We start from the raw sequence: 22548 nt of genomic DNA on the forward strand, positions 1-22548 counted from the left end.
GCGTTCTTGCTTTCACTTTATTGAATTGCAAGGCAACGACAAGAGTCACAAGACAAGTCTTGCCAAATTGCCGGCTTCGGCTAATCACTTTGACGACAGGGGCCGAACCGGCGGCAAGCAGCTTGTCAACCGTGCCGCCTACGCAAGGTCAAGTGTGACAAGAAACGGCCGTTGTGCGGCTTGTGCAAACTCAGCGGTCACCCCTGCGAGTACGTAGGTGAGGGAAATGACAAGCTCAGGTCAGTATCATGATGCCGAACGACCAGCTTCACGCTTGTGGAGGCATAAGGCGTTTGACCTAATACCGTCCCTCATTCTCGCTCGCTGTACTGTGAGATGCTGCAATATACCGCCGTGTACTGAACGATAGGAAATTTTCCCATCAAAGACTCCACGAGCACAGAGCTAACAGACGCTCTACCATAGTCTTGAAACAGCCACGGCAACATTGCTAGAACGATTTGATCAGCTACGTCAAGAGTTTGAAAGCGTGAAAAATGCGTTGCAAAACCAAGGCATGCCCCGTGATTGATTCAGCCACAGATTTAGTAAATTACTAACCTCTATTTGTATTAGAACTCCCAGCGAGGATTCGCACTGCCGCTGATGCGATTGTGACTGAAAATCCCCGAGATATCAACCACACACTTCCTCGTGCCGCCTCTGTAGAGGCATCCGGAGACTTCCTTCAGATACCTCCTCATAGAGCAAGTGCCGACACAGTTTTACAATGGGGGATTTTTGAAGGAAAGTATTCAGCAAACTTCCTGATCGGCGCGTTGTTCAATCCAGGTCACAATGACGTCTCTCTTTGCACAGAAGCTACCTCAAGCTCATCCGGAGATGTCATCACGAACGCTTCAGGGCTCACCCATCTCGAAGAGGAAAAAATACCTGGCCTCATTGACAGGTTCCTGCAAAATGTGCACACCAAGAACCCGATCCTCGACGTCGAAGCTTTAGTAAAGCATGGAAGACGATGCGCAGACCAAGGCATCGGGTGGGATGGCCGATCTTGTCTAGTCCTCATGGCGTGTGCTCTGGGTGCCGTGGCAAAGCCTTTCGACAGATCATCTCTCCCCACGTCGATGGCCATTTCTCCCGTGAGTGAGACGGGGCCAACCAGTGCCTCGGCAACGTCTTCCAAACTGTACGCCAAGGAGTTGCAGCAAGGCGATTGCTGCTTTACCATGGCTTGTCGCCGTCTAGGATCGCTAAAGTATTCCATGCTCGGTGCACAATGCCATTTTTTTGCTGGCGGTGAGTAAAAAACTCGCAATTCTGGTCCAGTTTGTTGCCCTCGGGGGAATGACTAACTCGAAGACTGCTGCCAGTATATCTCATGTACACCTTGCGGCCAATGCTATCCTGGCATTATTTTCTACATGCTTCAATATTCTGTCAAATGTATCTCAAAATGACTCATGGACTGTCTGGGAACTTTACGGAGGTTTTGGGAGATTCATATCAACGCTCCACATCAATTGACCGTAAGTCTCGACGTTTGGAGCAGAGCCTGTATTGGTCGTGTTTCAAATCGGAGTGCGAGTTCCGAGTAGAATTACCCCTTCAGCAGTCTGAAATCAGTCTCGGTGAATATCCAGATCTGTTTCCGTCACCGCCTTCACCTGTGACCACGGATCAACAAGGGACGGCTTCGTCAGCATCTGCATATGGTGAGTCCGGATTGATCGTTGACGGAGCCACGGAATTGCGACAGCATGTTGTTCGGCTATGCAACGAAGAGGAAAGCTGGTATTACTATCTCACCGAGATTGCCCTCCGTCGTATCGGCAACCGAATCGTCAACACATTCTTCCGGCAAGATAAATCGTCCTGGCTGAATTTCAAGCCCCTCCTGCGCATGGCACAAGAGTTTGAAGCGCAAGTATTGTCTTGGTCGGCGCATCTTCCCCCAGCAATGCAGCGTTATGAGACCACATCCATCATCCGCGCTCCAGACTCAACCCTGAGAGGAGCAGGCAGTCATGTGTCAAGGGAACTCAGCTGGGCCATAGACAATCGGCTCCTCGAGATGCAGACATGGCTATACCAGCCTTTCTTATATTACTTGATTCATGCTGGCTCTGGCTGTATGATCGAACCTGCTGGAATTGCAGCAGGGACTGGCCAACCACCTCGAATCAGCAGCCTGTTAAACCCGTTCTCACCACCTGAAATTGGAGCTAGCCCTGGATCAGCAGCCAGTATTCCTGGTACCTCGCCTCTGAACGCCGACGATCTTGCAGTTCTTCACTCCCTTGTGTCGTCGGGCATTGAATGCCTCATCAGAACCATCGACGTCCGTGCCCGTGGCCACCGCCACCATGGCTTATGGTATGACCTTCGCAGTATTATGTGTGCGTCCTTGGTATTGCTGGCTGTGGTGAAAAGTGGCAACGCAGATTGGATTCCAGGAGGAACCGCGACTCTTTGGGGCGAGCCACCTTTATTGTCGGGCTACTGGACGGGAACTGTTGCACCGATCGGCGGCAAAATTGCAAAGGCCCTTTCCCAGTTTGACTTCTGGGCGGGAGAGTCGCCAGATCTATTGCGATATAAAGAAGTGCTTGAGGCTGTGGTGAGGGATGTTAGAGGCTCCTAGGTATAAAGATGGTCACTGACGGCCGGGTATACTCAGATTGCCCTACCAAAGGGGGAAGGCAAACGGGACGCACTCGGCCACGCAAGGTACCGACGTTCAGGAAGGGCATGCTTCTGCATCGTCGTATCACGCAATGGTTTCCTGCACGCCCAGCTGCGACCACGGGTTGAAGTGAAGGATGTTGGAGAGTATTTCAAAACAAGAACGGAGTGAAGTGCACATGGGACATCCTGACGTCCTTGCCCAAGAAAATCTGCTGGTTGTGTTGGCTGCCAGCTTCCATCCAGACAGCTGCAGCCAGCTGGCTGTCACATCGACATCAGGGAATATGAGTGCCTTGAAAGAAACATATGGAATTCGTATTCAACCCTCCCTTAGAGAGGAAGTCCACAGGCCTCCATCCAAAAATTGCCTTGCACTTCCTTTCAGGATCCTGTTTCTTCAATTTTCGCCTTAACAACGCTTGGCATTGGCAAGCAGCTTGCCGAATCTTCGTTACACCAACCATCATGACGGAGAACGTGGACGAGGTTTTACAAAAACTTGGCATACGAAAGATCCCCCATCCTACCAAAGACGAGGTCCGAAACGCCTACCACCGCGTTGATACAACAGAACTCAAGGACCAGTGGGAGTCCTATATCACTGGTCAGCAATGTTGGCACCCGTGGGAAACGTACAGCCCTCCAGATCTCGAGATTATCCGTTCCTCAGATGTCCGTGTATACCACAGAAACAGTGTGCCCTGTCAGTGCGGTCACGACTTGACCGTAGAGAGACTGTCCGTGTACTTCTCCATCTTCGACGCCGGCAACTACGCAGGTTACGACTGTACGGAGCATTGCTATGCGTTTCGAGGGCAGCGAAGACTTCTGGACGACTTTTTAGACAGAGCAGAAGTGCTATTTGAGAAGAAAGACGTCAAGTCAGCGCTTGTGGGACCGGTTGGTGTCTCGATTCCGTTTTCAGGGTTTCCCTCGGGGTGGAAATTCGAAGAGTTTGCCATGCACGCTGAGACAATCATGTGCCTGTTGTTCCTAGCATCGAATGGCAAAGATCCCCTCAACTTTGAGGATTTGGCCATCGTGGCAGAAAAAGAGCCGGATAGTGATGCGGACTTGGAGATTTTGCGCAGGGAATCCAACTTCCGGAATGGCGCGCAGCCCGCTGTGGCGGCTGAATCGGCTCAAGTCTTAGATAACGTCTCAGATATCATGGTTGAGCCAGGTCGATACCCCCGTCGACGACGAACCGCAGTTTTTTACGGTTGAATCCCTATCTTCATCTCTGTCTCAAAGCAGGTTTCGTTTTGCCGAGCATGGCCAGCATACATGAATCACATCATTGAACCCAACTTGGCACAGTCAACGGATTCAAGCCAGGCTCTTTACGGAGCCGCATTATCATTACGCTATTTTTCTTCATACAGACACTAGATAATAAAACAATTGTTGTACCCAACACATGATCAGATGGACGTTACAATCCACATTCCTGGGGTGTCAGTGGCGTGGCGGTAGCATCAACGTGACCAAACTCAACGGCCCGTCCGTTCGTAAGAGCATTCATAGCAGCCTGACCAATGTTGAACCCGTCGCCAGCATGGTCAATAGCGAGAACCTTGATGCTGAGTCCGTCATAGTCCAACTTCCAGCAACTTCCACAGTCGTCCGAGCCCCAGGCGCCAATGGCAGCGGCGCCGCCAATGCTGGGGAAGTTGGGCAGATCCCCCTGCTTCTGGTACGTGGGCATCAGCCCTCTCTTTCCACCAGAGCAGGCAACTTCAGTTAGGGACCGGTCTGCTCTGTCGTAGCCAGCATCCCAGGAAACTATTCGCCTGTTAGAAGACAAAGATCATGACAGAAATCATCGAGAGAATAGAGACAGAACGTACCTCTGACCGCGGAAGCGGTAGCAGCCATGATGGCAGCGCACATGACTCCAGAGAATTGCATTTTGAAGAGTGGCTGAAAAACAAAGTTTTGGAAACGAAATGTATGCCAGATATGCTTATGCTAATGTGTGGTCGTCAATGCAAAATGTGTTGATGTAGGTCTGCTCTTCCTCCCAAGGCGCCGCCATCACCTCTTTATATGCTCCATGGCCGCACTAGAAATCTAGATACACCACTACAGAAACGAGCATCACGGGCTCCGGGCCCCATCATTACAACATGATGCGTCAAGAGTCGACATGTGCCATCTCCACATCCCCTAGGACAAACCACATAAGCGGAGCACACACATCGCCATGACGCACCCACGGCCCACGACGAATTCGGACCGTCACCGTCTCGCGGCAAGAATCAAGTCGCCGGATCGAAAACAAGGTGCCATTATGCTGGGTAGCATGCTATAATGCCCAGTGATATGCTAGAACCTACTTGGCGCCAGCCAAATACATCCCGCCACATGTACGAAATGGCAACGTGCCCTTCGTATTTAATGTTTCTTCCAGCCTCACGACCCGCTCCTAATGCAGTGACCAAGCGCACCATGACAGACGGCGAATTCAGTGGAGCGGCAGCCGGCAGGAAACGTCGATTGCATGTGGTCTGTGTGCATCGTAAATCCTTGGCCGCACAGCATTCCGAAAGGTGTCCATGTGGGTGAGTGCATTGCATCGGTGGGATGCTTTTTTCCCTCTTTGTAGGGAACACAGCCCTAAAAAGACTCCGATGCAACTCGGCAAGCGGCAGACTCCTTCGTATTCCTCTGTCTCTCTCTCTTTCTCTTTCTTTCTTTCTTTCTTTTTTTTTTTTTTTGCAAAGCTGCCATCCCCGCGGCGGGCTCTTTAAGAAGTGCTGGTGCACAAAAATGACGTTTCTACCGAGGCATGCGGGCCATTGAAGATGGGGGTTCTAGGTGTCGCATGAGACAATGATCGACGCTGGAAGCTCGTGTACAGGGCTCTGGCGTAGGATTGTCAAATTCTTTGGAACCTGGCATGTCTTCTTTGGGTATCCGAGGTTGCCATATTTTCAGCCTGCCTTGTAGGTACTTCGTGTCTAATAAATATGGAGGCTTACCCAGGTGGACGTCATTTCGCTCCGGTGAGATCGGCTTCAGCTGTTATGAGCCAAGTGCTGAGGCCATCCGAAAACGCAGAAACCCAAGAAGAAAGAAAAAAAGGCATGCCCAATGTAGCCAGGCTTCAGAGAGTCGATATCATCCCATAGCACCCAGTCTGCAGGCTGACAACCATCGTATTGTCCACGATGAACCGGAGCCTGACGTCCTACAGAAATGTCAGCGCAGGCGAATTGGATCATCACATTAGCATTGGAAAAAGATGTAGAGACATAGAATACTTCAACTTAGTGTATTTGTGTATTTTCACCTGCAATTATCCATGCGGTAGCGTCTACCTTGAAATAGATAATCGAGACCGCAGCTTCTGGAAACGATCCATTGAATACCTAGCTAAATATCGACTCTCCTATGTACTACGTCTTCGCCATATATTTCAGTGCGTACTCTTTCCTCAAGAGTCAAATTCCATTTAATGACGAGCCCATCGCGATGTACCCAGTCCCGAGGTAGATGACTGTTCCTTGCGTGAAGCAGTAGCGCCGTTAGTAGTCATGTGTGGCGATTGCCCTGAACTTGCCGCCTCTCCTGTAGACTTGGGAGAAGCTACGACTTCACCGGGCTTTTCGCCCAGCCAGTCTTTGTACTTGGAAAAGTTGGCCACAGAAGCTGCAGGGGAGCTCGTGACTTTGGGAGTTCGGCGTGGCGTTATAACGTTTGTGGCCAAAGCCGCCGGGGCATTGACTTTCGCACCCCCAATTCGCTCAAGTTCCAACTCTGTGTTTTTTGTGCATTTCCCCCTCAGGGTCTCTTGGGGTTGCGTTGCATTAATCATCTCCAATTCTGCTGCATTATACTGAATACGACTTGGTCTTGCCTCTCTGTCGAGGCCTTGAAGAGATTGCTGAGACTGGGCTGTGTTAAGGTACTCCAGTTGTGATGCACTATAAGTGATGCGGTTTGGCCGTGACTCCATGTCAAAGCCTTGAAGAGATTGGATCACAGGCCGTGCCTGCCTTCGGGACTCCGCTTTGCGCTTAATTCGCACCAGAATGCAGAGAAGTTCGAGAAGATCAGTTTTCATGTCATCAGTCTCCGACGCGAGGAACCCTCTGTTAAGCCAATCATCAATAGCAACCTCTTGTATATGGGCTACCGTGTCATCCGAGAGTATTAAGCCGGCTTCAGCAGCTTCAGGTAGAATCTTGTCGATTAGCCCGACGAGTTTCTCAGCCGCGTCCTCGATAATGAACTCTCTCGCCGCTGCTCTAGAGCAAGACGGAGGTTCTAAATCTACCAGTTCCATGCTATCCTCTCCTCCTTTGGCATTGGAATGTTTGGCAGATGTCGAAACGGTAAACGGAGGTGTGTCCACCGCTGGTCGTACCGGGTCCGTCGTCTCTAAGGTAGCTGAAAGAGATGGTGAATCAATGACAGGATGTGATGTAGTGGGCGAAGAGGGAGGTTCCTGTGCAGCTTCGGCAGCCATGGGACCTTGGACGGCTTTTTTTTGTTCCATACTAGCTTCGCGAGCGGCTGCTTGCTGAAGACTCTCAAGGTAAATCTTGAACTTGTGAGCATCAGGGATATTAGGAAACTGCAAAATATACGCGAAGCCGTTCTTCTCAGCCCTAGAGCACACACGGCAACAATCATCCCTTGTATCCGGGGCCAGGAGCTCTAAGACATTATGAATCCTGTCTTCTTTGCCCGAGCTAGACAGAACAAGGTAGCCCTCATCCGTGTCTTTTCTAACCTTCATGATGTATGATATTACAAAGAGGACTGATCGGTCCTTTGGATTCAGCAACTTGCAGATGCCACGCAAAACAATATGCTCCGGTTCCAGCGGCTTAGAGGGTCGACTAGGAAGGCTCATAACTACAGGCTTAGGAGAACCGTGGGACTGCTCCGCAGGAGCTGCTGGGCTGGGGGTTGGAGAGGCCATTGTGCTGTTCGGGTTTGAACGAAGTGTCTGTAACTCGCAGTTATTGGTATTAGGCGGTGTGCCCGGAACGTTATCACTGATACTTCGGACTTGTGATTTTGACGGAAGTCTTCCGGTGGACTTGGAGGCGCTGAAATGCCGCACACTCCCGCCAGGAGGTATGAGACCGCCAAGACTAGCCGCTGGTATCTTCTGCAAACTATTTTCTTTTGCACGTTTATGTCCCTTCGATTCTTGACGAATCCTCGGCGGTGCTCTGTGGTTTGGCCATTAGTGACGGGTAGTCAGGACGAGCATCGCGTACCCACGTGAAAACTTGGTTTCGGTTAATGAAATCTTGCGCAATCTTCTTTGCCCACGGACGGCTATCCTCAACGGCGAGGCCTTTCATTTGCTCGGATTCCTCGTCGTTGATTTGGACTGCTAGCCTAATTAGCCTTCGTGTATTGCAGGGGTCGAGAGGAGTGCTTTTACCATTCCATTTTGTTTCCAGCCCCTTCTTCAGGTCTGGAGCGATGTGACCTGTGCCGTTGCGTCGAGATGGCGCAAATGACGGCCCTTTACCTTTACCCTCTTTGTTGCTCAAGGGGAGCTCTTCTTGACGTTGGCGCCCCAAGTCAGCCTGTTTGAGAAATGCAAGTGAGTATTTGGGAAGAAGATTAGAGAATACTGCTATCCTACCATGCAGGCCATTTGAATAGGATCGACGCTCATGGCTGCCTTTGCTCTCTGAGGACTACCGGCGGTGTGTTGTGTGTTGGAGAGACGATGATTAGATGGTTAGGGATCTTGCTCAGCGTTGGTAAGGCCTGGTGAATGTGATTTTTATGATGAAAGGCGAGGAAGAAGTAAAGTAAAGAAAATTCTAAGCGGGTGGAATAACAAGCACGAGAAGTGGCAGCTGGCAGCTGGCAACTTACAATAAACAGCTGCCAGCAGCCCGAGCACTTGGGCTATCGGCACTATCAGATGGTGCAGGTTTAGGCCACTCGCCTGGCCACATTACTTCAACCTGGTCGCTACCAGTTCCAATCAGTGCGAAGACCAATAGAGTTGGAAGTCAGTTGCTAAGTCATCTTTGGTAGCCAGATTAGAATGCTCCTTTCAGCGTCTGGTATCGCTTCAAACCCTTTCCAGGAAAGGAAAGGAGTAACTATATGGAATTAATGACCTAGGTATAAAATACAATCTGGCACACCTTGCTGTCTGTGTTGCCATTCTGCCTATTGATTAGCCCTTGCATTATCTGGTGGAGTCCAACGCGTTGATTTGGGTTGGAGACTCTTTCTCGAATGCTAACCTACTTGATCAACAACCAACGCCCGCACCCATTGGTTCAAAACTACAAATTTACTGGTCTATCGAGGGTTCCTCTGCCTCAGGTCACATCCGCCATTCCGCCAACCTTAATTACTAGACATAGCGGAGTCTTGCTCTCGTCATTTCCAGGAGCGCAACGGGCATAGCTCCTCAAAAGTCTAATATGGACCTCGTAGCAACTCCGGACGTGGTGTTCTCCGACCCGACTTGCGGAAATCACCGTCTTCATCGGCCATACGCGGCCCGCGAATGGCTGCATACCGACTGGCCAGCCTAAATGCCCTAAATGTTATTATGTGAGTGCGCTATGGTTTGATGCTTTGCGATCAGAATGAAAGATATCCGTCATGACCTGGAAAATAAGGCTGGCCGCCTGTGGATTTCAGAGTTGACGTCAACTGGTGGGTTTACTAATCGCAACAGACTCTGTCCACGTAACACCCTGGCGGAGTGGGTGTTCAGCTTCAACCTCAGACAGGATAGGCGTGAAGGCACTCACACCTCGGCTCATCATCATAAACTCCCGTCGTCAAAGTCAGTACCGCTTTGGCCGCTACGAATAGACGTACATGTGGCTGAATAGCCTCGAGTTATGCTAACCATCATGTAGGGCGGAGTTGCACATCCTCCACGTCTGATTTTTACAGACTTTCCTCGGGGCATTGCATGGAGTTTGGCTGATTAGTTGACCGCTGCGTGTATTCGTCCCAAATGGTGAAATATGATGAGTGCATTCCTGACATGATGAAATGGAAAAGGCATAAAGGGGAGGAGGGCAGCACGGCCAGATGAGATTGGCTTGTGATTGGAACATCATCAACGACTTGGCTTAACGGGGACCCTTCGCACCTCATTCATAATAGCTAATAGTACTTCCTTCTCGTAGTAGAAGAGAGAAACCAGCTACCCTTTGGCGTCCGTATCTGAGCTTCAGCATATCTCGCAAGATCATCACTGTTTACGGTGCCACTGGTAACCAGGGTGGAAGTGTAGTCAACTCGCTTCTGGAGAACAAATCTGGAGACTTGAAGATCCGAGGCATCACTAGAGACCCAGACTCTGATAAGTCCCAGGCTCTTGCAGCTCGCGGTGTTGACATCGTTAAGGGCGATGGGTTAAGCAAAGAACAGATGCTTGAAGCATTCCAAGGCACCTGGACTGTCTTTCTCAACTCCAACTCTGTCGATCCTGTGAGTCCCAAGTAGCACGGTATTTACATACATGAAGCCGAACGTCTAACATGGCTTTGCAGGCCCTCCACCAGCCGGGCGGCATCACCGAAAACAACCACGGCAAGGAAGTTGTGGATGCAGCTTTTGAAGCTGGAGTTGAGGTCTTGATATACAGTGGTTCTGCATCTTCCGCCAAAATCACCAATGGTTCCATCACCAGCGCCGGCATGGACGGTACGTAAGAATGCCCGGAACTTTTGCATGAGGGCAAACGATCTAACGCCCTGACAGAGAAGTACCTAGTTTCTGAATACGCCAAGACCAAGGGCTTCAAGAGTGCCGTTAATGTTGGCACTGGCTGGTACATGGAGAACCACTTCAACCCCGAAGTTGCTGGTCTTCTTGGCGGACTGCCCTATGCGGAAGATGAGGACGGCTGCCTAACCTTGGCCATGCCAAACTGGGGCGGAGATAATACGATCCCCTTCATCTCTATTGGAGACGACTATGGCGACACTGTCCACGGAGTTCTTTTTGATCCCGGGACCTACAATGGCCAGTTTGTGCAGGGATTCAGCCAACTCGCTACACCTGAAGAGCTTGTTGCTGCAGTCCAGAAAGGTGCGTATTCGCGAAGTAACGCATTGATTCGTCATGTACTGACCGTTGCTAGCATCCGGCAAGAATTCCCGCTTCAACGAAGTCAAAGACTGGACAACCATTGAAACCCATGGAGAGCCGGAGATTGAAACCGTCAAGAACCTTTTCGGATTTGTGCAATACACCGGTGGCCGGTTCTTTGGCGTCCCTAGCGACGTTACACTGTCCAAGAAATTGAAGGCCGCAGCAACTACTGCCAAGGGACGTCCCGCTTCCGATGGTAAACTCACCACTGTTGAGCAGTTCGCCAAGAAGGCTCTGTCCGCTTAAGTCGGAGAAAGTGAGAGTCTGCGCATGATGATGCATGCATTGTTGTATGAAATCAATGGACATGAAGTCGAAAATAAACATTATCAGTACACATTTCGTTTGCGACACAGTCCTCTCCGAAGAGGACAGGGAGCGATTGAAGTGTTGGACGAAGCATCAGAACAGACAATGATATCTTCGCAACTACCGGCAGTGGTTGGCACTTTATCAAGTACCCTGAATAAAGATTGAATGTGTGAAACTGATTTTTGATCAGAGAAAAAAAAAATCGAAATCGTCGCATCAAAGTTTAAGCGCTACATCCCACTTCTTGGCTTGTTGTGATGCCGCTTTGTAAATAGACGGCATACCAAGATCCACGCAGCTCCGATTGCTAGACCCGGACGTGTTTGGCCGTTGTGGAGCCGGGTAGGATGCACATCGATCTTCGTCACAGGGTTATTATCTCCAAAAGCTTGTGAGCTTACACCATCAGACTTGGCGGCCTGTCGAATCAGGAAGCTCTCCATTGTGAACCCTGTGATGGTGCCACGGAGCGACTTGGTGTACCCATCGCCACTGGAACGACACGCAGATCTCGACGGTAGCCGCATTGTGCATGTTGTGTAACTCGTTCGCCCTAGACGCTGCGCAACAATTGTAACATGCTGGAGTTGAATTCTGGCTCACCAAACAGAAAGAAGCCACTCGCCGCCAATGGTTGGCTCAAGTAGGATGCAACTAGCCCGACCATTATGTCAGATGAGGGTTAGGGTCTGGTCGGGTACTGATTCTAGGTATGTAGTCATCGGATAAAACCTTGCATCAGTCGTCGATGCTGTCAGCTTGATGCAACTGACAGGCCATCAATTCGTTATTGACCGGGTTAACTGACCAATCGGGTATGTGACGGTGTTCTAATGCCGCTAGACTAAAAAGCCCCCAGTGCCGTTACCTCGGCCGTATCCACCCTCTATATCCCGAAATCATAATGGTTATTCCAAGAACAACGCACTCTCTCCATTTCTACGCCAGCACTGAGGTATGGAGTAAGTTGTGGCGTATCTACCAGGCGTAGGTATTTATCCAGACCGTTTAATCTGTCATCAAATTTGAAAGATTGTCGCTGGTTGGCCCTGGCAGGTGACACTTGACTTGACTTGACTTGACGGTAGAGTTCAGGGCGCCCCCAACTGTAGGGGACTGGCTCAACGAGGTTCCAGTTTTTTAGGCCTGGAGCATTAAAATGTCTTGCACTTTATCATTGGGGAGAGACAGCGGCGCCCAGAAGGAGTGGTACGATTGTGTAGGATATGCTGTAAGGAGTCTGGTTGATGTTTGCGGGAGTGGCGGTAAGCGATAGAGATAGTATGATGTTTTTTGAATCTTTATTGATGGTGGACGTGTTTGTCTCAAGCTTCTTGATGTGAGGATGTAATAACCACCGAGGTAGTACTCTGGACTTGGTATAACCAGCCCTTAGCACCGGCTTGTACTGTGTGCAGCCCCACGGCATCTCAGCAGCTCCAACACCAAATAACGATAGCAGTCAGTCCAAGCAAGGCCCCTGAATGCCTCAATCTTTCAATGTTCTCTGTCCAACTCACTCCAAGGAGTAGTCTGGTCCGACCTGGTTTCAGTACGCTGCCCAGTCAACCAGTTCAGTGTCTTTAATGTGGCCATGTGGCCATTCCTCGACGCTACTCCGTACTCGAACCAGAGTCTAGCAGTCAGTTCTCCGCATCCCTGCGGCGCATGTCCGTTGAGGACGCCATCTGTTCAAAGTTGTCACTCCATGTATATACTATATACTCGTACTAATGTACGAAGCAACCAATGTATTCATTGCAAGTTTCTCGTCCCTGGATTCCCCCACCCCATTCGTCTCAAGTGGTTGCTGCATCGCGTCCTCCCTCCTCTTTTCGCTGGCTGTCGCCGTCTCGCGAACCACAATTGGTCGGATGGCACGGCTCTCATCTGCTTCACCTTGGGGACGCATACATGTCGACTTATTATCCGTCTCTACACTGCGTCCTCCATGCTGCGTTATCCTCCTACCCTCTCGGCCCCCCCAACGAGTGAAACACTGCATATATCATCTCCTCACCATCCGTTCCCCCCTCTTTCCATCCAAATCATTTTGCGTTTTACTTGTTTTATTTTTGGTACACCGTACCGAGGAGTAGAAAAGTCCATTTTTCGAGCCCTGTCCAAGACACAGCCTTCATTCGTGTTCGCGGCTTTAAACCAGTCACCACCCCTGATCCAGTATCGCACTGACCAGAACACCTACCCACTTCTGCAATCGTCGGCAGCTCAACGACAAGCTCAACCATAGCTCAACAAGCTCCTGGGTACCTGGGGGCGCTCATCTCACAGATACTTGCAATAAAAGCGTCCAATCCCTCCCGCCACCTTCCCCCAATTCTTCCCGGCATTCGCTCTAGAATTTCTCGCATTCTCAAGTTCGCACCGTTGCCATGTCTCGCGTCACTGCACCCATGTCAAAAATCTCCAGAGCGCTGAGCGCCTCGTCGTCCAGCATTGCCGCGCGCTCCGCCTCGCCGCTGCTGGACAGCTCTGCACAGAGCGTGGGAGCCGTGCTCATGCCGAAATACGCCGAGCTGTTGCGCAACAGGAGTAGCGAGCCCTCTGATGTACGCAATTCACCGTGATACCGGGGACAAATGGCAAAAGGAGACGAAAAAAAAGGAAAAGAAAAGATTGCTAACTTGACCAAGTCTTCTCGCGGCCTCGCCACCACCCATCGACCTACTCCCCAACCGTCTCTCACCAACCGCTCCAAGCCACTCATGCAGACCTTCCACTCGTCTGCTCCGGCTTCCACGATGCACACCTCCACCACACACATTGACGCCGCTGTGCTTCCGTCAATGAGCTCCCTCGCCAGCTCGTCAAGAGCTGACCAAGGGCCCCTTGTGCCCCTTCTCCCGGACAACTACGGCGCTGCTCACAGTCCTCTCGCTCCTGACGTCACCGTCAGGCCAGAGGTGACGATTGTGGCCGCCGACCCGGATAACGTTGTCCCCGGAGCGCCCTTGTCCGGAGTCGAGGGCATTGGCTTGGATGGGATTGAGCTCAAGTTCCTGTATGATGACGCTGGCCAGCCGAAAGCGGAGGAGAGCAGTGGCATGATTCGGGATATCTGGAAGGGCATGGTGGAGGATGTATTTGGCGGCACGCCCAAGAAGGCTCTGTGACTGTGAGCTTTGCGCTTCCTCAATAACGACTCGTAACGGCCTGGAGCTGAGACTTGGCCTTGGGAAGGCCGAGCAAAGTTTGTATAAAGCGTTTGTCATTTGAAACTACGAGCTATAGGATGTTCTGATAATTTAGGTGCGCTAGTGCAGCCGTACAACTGCAACTTCAATATGATTTGGTCTTCTTTTTAGATGCCGGGATAACTGGCATCATGATAAAATAAAGAAACTGTTTTAAACTAATGCATTCTCACTAGTCTGAAGTAATCGTGGTATTGAACGAGTCCCATGCACGTCCGCAGCCGCAACCAACAGAGAGCAACATCCGTAATATAATTTTACGCCCTGATAGATATAACTGCTGGTTTTGTTTTCAGAATTCCCTTTGCAACTCCCCAAGACCCCTCCTGGACCAAGCCCATCATGTAATCGCCGTTGTTAAACCATCTACCGCTTCTTCAGTGTCGTCCTTGGCTTGCATTCGTCACCAGTTACTGGGTGCAGCATAACCTTGATCGGATAGCTCTGCGTGTTGTGTTGGTAGCCCTTGCTCCAGTCGTAACTAACGGCATAGGCAAAGATGCTACCCGTCTTGTTAAACGTCGTCGCCGTGATGCTGCCTCCCACATTGGGATATCCCTTGAGACGGTGCTTGGCATCCTTGTCCCAGAAGTGGAACGTACCGTCCGATCCAGCCGTGCTGAAGGTGCCGTGGACGGGGTGGAACGAAATATCGTTGACAGCGTGGACGTTGACGACGTTGTTAACCGCGGGGTCTCGGTGGCATTTGAAGGAAAAATTTGAACTGTGCGACAAATGTTAGAGAGGCTGAGCTCTGCCGCAATCCTTGTTGACGGGCCAGCGCATCGACGTACCTTGAGTCCTTGTCCTCCACATACTGAATAGCACATCGACCTTCGATGCTGCCAATAGCGAAGCCGGCCGAGTCGGTGAAGCAACTGACAACTCGTGTCTGCCACTTGAGTGGGCTCTGCATCGTCTTATAGAACTTGGAAGGGTTCCTCAGATCAATTATATTGATGTATCTGTCAGCTGTGCCGACAACGCACAGATTGTCCCTCACATCCATCGTGTATACGCGCTCCTGGCACGACACCGTGGCTGCGGCCTGACCCGGTTGCCTCAAGTCCCAATACTTGATGGTTTTGTCCCATGACCCTGATACAATCATGGGCGCGCCACCACTCTCGAAGAATCGACATGTGCGAGCCGGTTGTTCGTGGGTACCGATGACGATATCTTGCTGAGAACTCAGGTCGCACACCTTGATGTTCTTATCTGCACTGGCCGAAGCTATTTTTGTGCCATCCTATCCACGCAGAGTCGTCAGCATGCATGGAAAAGGAAGAAGAGGTAGGGGAAAAAAACCACCAGGAGCAGGACCGACTCGCGGCATACATCATTCTTACCTTGGAAAAGTCACAGCTAAACACGGGTTGTGTGTGCTCGTATGCATGTCGGCCTTGGCTCTGGCCATTCTGGGCGATTTCGTAGATGCGGACTTTGTTGTCCCAGCTGGCAACGGCCAAGTAATCAGGGCCATTGGGAGCTGGGGAAAATGAGAGAGCAGAGATGGAATCGGTAGGAGGGTCGCTGAGGGCCACGTCTGACTTCAGGTCGCCGACGGTACTAGTCGTCGTGGAACTCGTGGTAGCTCCAAATAGTCCAGACATGGTGACTGTGGGCTGCACAGACGATGGCCTATTTGGTGGTGTCGGTCAAGATTTGAAAAGCAGAGGGAGGAACGGTCGTCGCGAGCCTGGTGGTTGCGCGCGCGTGGTGGCCCAACTTCTTGGCTACAACCGCCTATCCCGTCTCTTAGACGTTCAATTGGAATGAGAGATATTGTGTGCTCGTCTGCAGCTCCCAAGCAGAAACGCACTGCAATGGTGGGAGGTTGAAATGTACGACAATATGTCACGATGATTCTAGGCAGGGAAGGCTCCAGCCTTCTTCTCTTCCAATCCAGACACTTGATTGGCCCACATTAACAATTTCTCGACAGGCAAGGCTCGGCCTCTGCATTACGGTAGAAAAAAAGGAAAAGTGGGCCCGCCTAGCTACATAAAATTTCACGCTCGAGGCCTCACGCAGCTTTTCTCTCTCTTTTTTTTCTTCTCTACCCCCTCGCTCAACAAATCGCTATTCGAAGCTAACATACGGAGACACTCGGCCTTGGCTAGCGTCTCATCATTCTATTGCTTTGGGAGAAAGTCCCCGGACGTCTCTCTTCGGGGAGCTTGCGGAAACGCGCCGCCATAGAAGCACTGCGGCTGACCTTTTGCGCCTTGGCCTTCTCCGTGGACCATTCGCCCTGCCCGTCGCCACATCCGTGTCTTGCGAGTCTTGCTTGGAGCCTAGTTGCATCTCTCGGCCCATTTGGATGAAGATATGAGTCCGCGTTGGGATGGTGTGGCTGGGACTTCCGGCGCTAGACGAGCAGGTTCGGATGACGGGTAGCCGTGGGTGACAAGGAGTGTGGCATCGGGTACTGAGGATTATTTTGTCGAGGTTGATAGGTATGCGATTGCTCGGTTTACCGAGTTACTCGACGGGGCTTATTCTTGAGGCGAGGGGGTCAAACCGCTGTCCATCCTTGTTGATGGCGGTGCCGACCTTTTTTTTTTTTTTACATTCTGAACTTCATGGGAAGTTTTCTGGTCTGGTCCTGCTGTTGATTGGGATGGTTGGCGTTTCATATGATGAAGACAATTATTAGAGTCAAGCACTGAGGCGGGAATAATACTTGCCGATGCAGACTTTTCAAACAAATGTCTCTGATGAAACTTTGCTCGTTTTCTCTTTGCCCCATCTTGCTAAGGCACCCTGAAGAACGAGTATCTATCCAGCCTCTTGGCACGGTGCATATTTGCGAGAGTTTGGGCTCATGTTGCGGCATGCAATTTTGTATGGCAAAACAGGTGACATTTGTGATATATTTGCTATTATAGTTTCGTAGACTCTCAACGCAGTTGAAAGTATCCTCTCCACAAGCGTTGCAACAAGCCATCCGGATCCCACTTCTTGGCCACCGTATGAAGCCAAGGATAGTTCTCACCATATGTTCTCAGTACCTCTTGGGATCGCCCTGCATAGTTGATGTAGACATAACCCCGGAGAAGCTTGTTCTTTCTCGCAATACTTTCAACCTTGCAGAGAAGCTCACTGGCCGAACTTTCAATGACGGCGTCCAGCTCGGCGTCGGCCCAGCGCGCAGACACTTGCACCATCATGAGCGGACCATCCTGAGGATACAGCCCAAGAGAGTTGCCTCCGTTCTGCTGCATCTTTTCCAAAATGTTGTCCGTAATAGGCTGATACACGAGATAGGGTGTAAACTGCCTGTTCTGAGCAGCCTCCATCACTCGGGCCACCCAATCTTTGTACATCTCGCCAATCTCTTCGAATAGCTGCACCGATCCAACCGCGACGCTCGTATCCCACCAAGTAGCCCTTCGACCAACCGGCTCATCAATAAGTCGGCTAATGGTCGACAGATTGCCCACGAGGGTGTTGTCCAAAACAAGTCCCGGGACAGACCTGAAGCCATCAAACACAGCCGGCGTGGTGTTGGCAGCAGGAGGAGTCGCGTGGAAGAAGCTCGTCAGGAACAACCACCGCCGCGAAGCCTGGTCGTACGTCTGGACAAAGTACGCGTGGGCCCCAGGATCGGCGGCCAGGTCCTCCGCAGCCAACCTCGTCATCATGGGCAGAATGGTCTGGTTCGCGCTGGTGCCGTCAAACACCAAGGAACGCGTCCACAAGTCGCCCTGCTCAAAGGACGCGAGATCAAACCTCGTGACGACGCCCCAGTTCGACCCGCCGCCGCCTCGCAGGGCCCGGTACAGATCCGCGTTGCTGGTGGCATTCGCATTGACGACGCGCCCTGACGAAAGGACGAGCTCGAAGTTGCGCACATTGTCGCACGCCCAGCCGTGCAAGCCCGAGAAGTAGGATTGTCCGCCTCCCAGAGTGAGCCCGCTGACTCCGACGCTGGCGGCCCTGCCTCCGACCACGGCCAGACCGAGGGGATCGAGGACCGAGGACACATTGATCCAGCGGTTCCCGGGGCCCACGGCGACTGTTTTCCTGTCGGGGGATACGGTGATTCGGTTGAGGTGGACGAGGTCCATGGTCACCCCGTCCTGGATGTTGGATCCGCCGGGGAACGCTGTGTGGCCGGCCCCCTTGACGGAAAAGGGGGCTTTGAGAAAGGTTAGTGTTTTCATGATGTGGGATACATCTTGTGTTGAGCGCGGCGTCACAAAGCATTGCGGGTGAAGCGCCGATTGGCGAGCCGACCAATATGTGTTGGAGAGGTGGTAGCTGGGTGAATTGGGCAAGTGGACGTTTTCGGGGAGGGTTTTGGCCAACTCATGGCACTGTTGAGGTGTTAATGGACGGATCTGAAGCTTGGTTGGAGACGTGGTTGACGTACAGCTTCTTGGGCGGCCGTCCTTTCATCCTCGTTGAGGCACGCCGTTGGCCAAACAGCCAGTGCCGATGCCAACGTCAAGGCTAGCATTCTCATCTTGATAGTTGGTACTTGTTCGCACGTCTTTGAAATACGCGTTGCTTCAAGTGAGCTGTCCTACTCTCTGCTCCCTCTGTGCGACAGGCGCTCCTTGTGTACCAGTCTCATCACCACCATCTTTTGCTAACACCCGCATGGACGAAATACTCGCCATCAGGCCGTGCGAGCGCACCCCGTATGCAGCCACGGTCCATTTCCCATCGGATATGCCAACATCCGGAGCAGGTAGTCTAGAGGGTGGGATCACACCGCACCGTCCCCGGATTAATTGAGCGCGGTTCGGTGAACTAATGGAGGAGTGGACCGGGAAGCAGGCGAATAGTCAGCTTCAAGCATGGGCGGATCCCCGTGGCAGTGCTAGTTGAAGAGAGATCAACTTTGAGAGACGAAACAAACCATCTCCTTCGCAGAGCCGAATTGCTGGCTGGACGCCAACGCTCTCCGCCGTGGCAGGTGAGCTGAACGAGGCGCGATGGAGAATCGGCGCAGTCGACAGGCCAGTTTTGGATCAATGTATCACATCACTTGCTGGGCATGTGGTAGGAGGACAGCATTATACTTGCCTTGTCGTGAGACGGGATACAGGATTGGTAGGTTGGTGGAGGCCTTTCACCGTTGTCCAGAAGCTATCTGTGCTGTATATCTGATCCAACGAGAGCTTCGCATAATTTGACTCTTATAGACAGCTAGTGTCATTGATTTTGAGTGCCGATACACTTTGCGGGGAGCTGCCAGATTAGAACGCCGACTTCAAATACCGAGTCCAAGAGAGTGTTGAGCTAGCAGCGCCAACGCATGTCATGTTTGCCCTTGACGAGCCCTTCACAATTGCAAGGCAGTGTGTGTAAGAAGGTTTCCTTGTCTCCATTGAACCAATTCATTTGTAGCTGCCCGCTGTGGTTTTGCTAGACCTTTCCCCCCCATCACACACTTGTATGCCGAACAAACCAATCCTCGCCACCAGCCGCACAACTCTGTCCGGTCATGACCACCCGTTGAGTCTCATGGCAAGCAGCCTTATATACTTACTCCGTTGCGGGGGAAAACCGTCCCTTTGCAAAGGCAAGAGCCATGTAGTCCTCCAGGATCAATCCTTCTAACAAGCAGCAATATCATTCGGCCTGAGGCAGCCCTTGCCAAGGTCGTACTCCGGGCTCCCGTGATACCTTTCTTTGTTGTTGTGTAACCTTAATATCCGATACCTTTGTCCCGGCCTTGGCCGTGTGACACGTCTCGACTTGGTTGTCTATTCAGTTAGTGCTAGAGCCGGCAACACCATTATTATTAGCTATATCCTCTATATCCTTGCCTTTGGACTCGCCAGATATATCATCATCGCGATACGGTTGTGCTCATATATATAGTCAATAACGTCATCGGGGATCCTATAAACGTTGGAGAAAATCGAAGCTATCTGAGAATTATACGAACAGGTGATTAATAGACAAGTTTCGCTTTGAAGCAGGCGGATCTTTGTACTACTAATATTATTAGTAGTAACATATGTCTTTGTAAGTACCCAAGTTGTGAAAAATGCGGCGTATAGTTATAGAGTATACCTGGCGAACGATGTGGATGTTACGATATAGTCAAGGACTTTCCAATTAATGTCGCGTAATCTTGAGCCACTATAGTAACGTATTAGTACTAGTGGTAGTAGGACGATAGCTATAGAGGTCGGAATCCGTTGAGGACTCGCTAATAACGTGCTGCTAAACATCCCTAGATGTACCGTAAAAGTTAGCCTTATTATGTCTTCACATTATTCAATTTAGAACAGATAAGAGGGGCAAGGCTTTGGGAAGTTGAGAGCTCGGTAGGCAGGCTGATGGCAGTGACATTGTGCCTTTCCCTAGAATAGTACGCCGCGGCGCTGTGGCCACACCATGCCGGTAACGTTCTGGCGCATACCGGCATCCCCCCCATCTTCAACCTCAACGGTTCAGTTTGTCGCTTAAAGCCAGTGATTGTGGTATGTATGATGAAATTTAGGCAGGTGTATTAACAAGATAGGGATTAGCGTACAAAAAGTAATCGGAGAGACTGTAGCTGTTAGCTAGGTACAGCAAAGATAGCCTGCGGTGTAAACGGAGGCTACCGCCGCTTGTCAAGTCCAACAGGTCATACAACACGGCCGCAGCATCAAACCTATCCCATCACTATTGCTCCCACTGTTTGAGACACTGCATCGACACTTCTACATGGGGTGGGCGGTTTCTGGATTCTACAGCAAGTATTTAGGCAAATGAAGTCTCTTGAGTATCGCATTTCCCTGACTTGAATAGATAGTAGGTAAGTGTTTGTGTAGGCTCCGGACTGGACTTCACTATCAGAAAAAACTATGGTTATTGGGCAGTCAGAAAGGGATACCCTCTTCTGAGTCTTATCTGTCAACTCAAGCTACGGGATTCAAGTTAATACGTCTTACCACAATTTACTCATCGGCCCACCGAATCGCTTATTTTCGCCGCTTTGGGAAACAGACCAACAACCGACGTCGCATCGAGGTGCGGGCGGCATGAGAGTCCGGAGCCTGCCAGAAGAGGGACTAGGAGAGTGGCATTGGGCTACGGGATCTGCCTAGTCTAGTCAGATTCATCAAGGTTATAGAAACCAACAGTTAGACCGGATCTGGTCCTATCGCATTGACTCGGTATTCACTCGGACACGCGCAAGGATACAGGAACGGCCGGACTACGTTCGGGCGCCTGGCAATGGTGGAACAGCTCATTCCATTCTACATGCGCGATTTGTTGGTCGTTGGATCAAATTCTAGGTCTCCTATTAAGGCTTGTTGTTGCTAATGAAACTTGACAAGAAAATGGATGCCATGGCGTAACAATGCAACTATAAGAGAAGGACCCATGAGATATTCCCATCCAGGAAGTAGCCGAAGATGAGTTTGCATTGTCCTTGTTGTGAATATTAAAGCTGAAGGACGCTCACTTAGTAATGAAATGTCAAATATGCGGAATCTACACTTGAGTTTCCAGGTGTAAAGTAAGCCAGACGCCCTTCAGCCTCCTTTCATCGTCCATGAAGGAACAAGTATACCTCAAGGTGTCGTAAACGAAATGGTTCAGCCCGAAGGCTTCTGTCTCGCCGTCAGAGCTACAAGTATACCGGCTGCTGTCACGGGTAACTGTGTTCCAGACATGATGTACTGGAGCCGCACTCTACGACGAAGGGGTATCAATTTGAAGAATAAACAAAATCTTTCCGAGACTTGATATGAATAACACCTATGTCATTACCGGTGTTTCTCTGATGCTGTTCCGCGGTAGCAAAGAGAATTAGAACCCTCGTCAATCGCTCTCTCTATACTGGTTCAGGGGCGGGGCTGACGGTGATAATAATTGGTCCGGAAAAGGTATTATTTCCTTAGTTGGCTATCTATCCAGTTGATAACAAGGTCTAGTGTTTCTCGTTAAACACTTGGGTTACAGTTTTGTTCTCGGCGACTCGAGTAAACAGGTACTATTCGTCTCTGTGTAGGAGCCCAGCAAGCTCCCCGGCGGCAGGAGAAGTCTGCAGGACCACTAGAATACATTAGACCCAAAAGTTTAACTTGTTGTATTCTAGAAGAGATGGGCGAGGCAAGAATCAAGATTCTTCAACTGAGCCACGATAAATCTCCACGTCATAAAATGCTGCGAACCTTCTTTTTTCTCTCGCGCGTCATGACTCCATCTTTGTAGGCTGTCCATTTTACGACGACCCCAAGCTGTACGAAAATTTTCTTACAGCGGTTGATACCTGTCTGAAAATGGTGGCCATGCGTCTTGACAT

At 50.8% G+C, this 22548-nt stretch overlaps 8 protein-coding genes across 9 annotated transcripts; 4 read left to right on the plus strand and 4 right to left on the minus strand.

Annotated features, from left to right (window-relative positions):
* The first annotated feature begins 141 nt into the window (after window positions 1-141).
* On the plus strand, window positions 142-2847 carry J3458_005778 (uncharacterized protein). 2 transcript variants are annotated; one of them, XM_066118986.1, is made up of 3 exons: window positions 142-515; window positions 577-1260; window positions 1335-2847. In XM_066118986.1, the coding sequence occupies exons 2-3, from the start codon at window positions 1029-1031 to the stop codon at window positions 2603-2605; spliced, it is 1503 nt and encodes a 500-aa protein (XP_065976508.1). In that variant the 5' UTR covers window positions 142-515; window positions 577-1028; the 3' UTR covers window positions 2606-2847. The 2 variants fall into 2 exon arrangements, with proteins under 2 accessions (XP_065976508.1, XP_065976509.1); XM_066118987.1 differs by having other exon boundaries at window positions 185-239; window positions 427-515; window positions 577-2847.
* An 80-nt stretch (window positions 2848-2927) lies between these two features.
* Window positions 2928-3970, plus strand: J3458_005779 (uncharacterized protein). Its single transcript, XM_007815172.2, has one exon. It carries the CDS (start codon window positions 2956-2958, stop codon window positions 3874-3876), a length of 921 nt encoding a protein of 306 aa, XP_007813363.2. The 5' UTR covers window positions 2928-2955; the 3' UTR covers window positions 3877-3970.
* Window positions 3971-4084: 114 nt separating this feature from the next.
* On the minus strand, window positions 4085-4560 carry J3458_005780 (uncharacterized protein; the record flags this gene model as incomplete). Its single annotated transcript, XM_007815173.2, has 2 exons — window positions 4085-4434; window positions 4500-4560. 2 exons carry the CDS (start codon window positions 4558-4560, stop codon window positions 4085-4087), a joined length of 411 nt encoding a protein of 136 aa, XP_007813364.2.
* An 822-nt stretch (window positions 4561-5382) lies between these two features.
* Window positions 5383-8296, minus strand: J3458_005781 (uncharacterized protein; the record flags this gene model as incomplete). Its single annotated transcript, XM_007815174.2, has 4 exons — window positions 5383-7838; window positions 7891-8002; window positions 8057-8204; window positions 8264-8296. 4 exons carry the CDS (start codon window positions 8294-8296, stop codon window positions 6107-6109), a joined length of 2025 nt encoding a protein of 674 aa, XP_007813365.2. The 3' UTR covers window positions 5383-6106.
* Window positions 8297-10142: 1846 nt separating this feature from the next.
* Window positions 10143-11004, plus strand: J3458_005782 (uncharacterized protein; the record flags this gene model as incomplete). Its single annotated transcript, XM_066118988.1, has 3 exons — window positions 10143-10308; window positions 10366-10695; window positions 10748-11004. The coding sequence occupies 3 exons, from the start codon at window positions 10143-10145 to the stop codon at window positions 11002-11004; spliced, it is 753 nt and encodes a 250-aa protein (XP_065976510.1).
* A 2459-nt stretch (window positions 11005-13463) lies between these two features.
* J3458_005783 (uncharacterized protein) lies at window positions 13464-14204 on the plus strand (the record flags this gene model as incomplete). The annotated part of the gene is made up of 2 exons (XM_007815176.2): window positions 13464-13640; window positions 13725-14204. The coding sequence occupies 2 exons, from the start codon at window positions 13464-13466 to the stop codon at window positions 14202-14204; spliced, it is 657 nt and encodes a 218-aa protein (XP_007813367.2).
* Window positions 14205-14270: 66 nt separating this feature from the next.
* On the minus strand, window positions 14271-16154 carry GLE2_1 (RNA export factor gle2). Its single transcript, XM_007815177.2, has 3 exons — window positions 15635-16154; window positions 15080-15534; window positions 14271-15009 (listed from the first exon to the last, which is right to left on the minus strand). Exons 1-3 carry the CDS (start codon window positions 15896-15898, stop codon window positions 14652-14654), a joined length of 1077 nt encoding a protein of 358 aa, XP_007813368.1. The 5' UTR covers window positions 15899-16154; the 3' UTR covers window positions 14271-14651.
* A 1034-nt stretch (window positions 16155-17188) lies between these two features.
* Window positions 17189-18454, minus strand: J3458_005785 (uncharacterized protein; the record flags this gene model as incomplete). The annotated part of the gene is made up of 1 exon (XM_007815178.2): window positions 17189-18454. The coding sequence occupies one exon, from the start codon at window positions 18452-18454 to the stop codon at window positions 17189-17191; it is 1266 nt and encodes a 421-aa protein (XP_007813369.2).
* Window positions 18455-22548: the final 4094 nt, after the last annotated feature.

This window comes from Metarhizium acridum (genome assembly GCF_019434415.1).
Source record: "Metarhizium acridum strain ARSEF 324 chromosome Unknown scaffold_31, whole genome shotgun sequence".
Classification (NCBI taxonomy): domain Eukaryota; kingdom Fungi; phylum Ascomycota; class Sordariomycetes; order Hypocreales; family Clavicipitaceae; genus Metarhizium; species Metarhizium acridum.

Coding starts and splice junctions, on each gene's coding strand:
- J3458_005779 (XM_007815172.2), top strand. CDS start 2,956: ATGGAATTCGTATTCAACCCTCCCTTAGAGAGGAAGTCCACAGGCCTC.
- GLE2_1 (XM_007815177.2), bottom strand. CDS start 15,898: ATGTCTGGACTATTTGGAGCTACCACGAGTTCCACGACGACTAGTACC. Junction 15,535..15,634: donor TTAGCTGTGACTTTTCCAAG/GTAAGAATGATG, acceptor CTGCGTGGATAG/GATGGCACAAAAATAGCTTC. Junction 15,010..15,079: donor GTGGAGGACAAGGACTCAAG/GTACGTCGATGC, acceptor TTTGTCGCACAG/TTCAAATTTTTCCTTCAAAT.
- J3458_005778 (XM_066118986.1), top strand. CDS start 1,029: ATGGCGTGTGCTCTGGGTGCCGTGGCAAAGCCTTTCGACAGATCATCT. Junction 1,261..1,334: donor ATGCCATTTTTTTGCTGGCG/GTGAGTAAAAAA, acceptor GACTGCTGCCAG/TATATCTCATGTACACCTTG.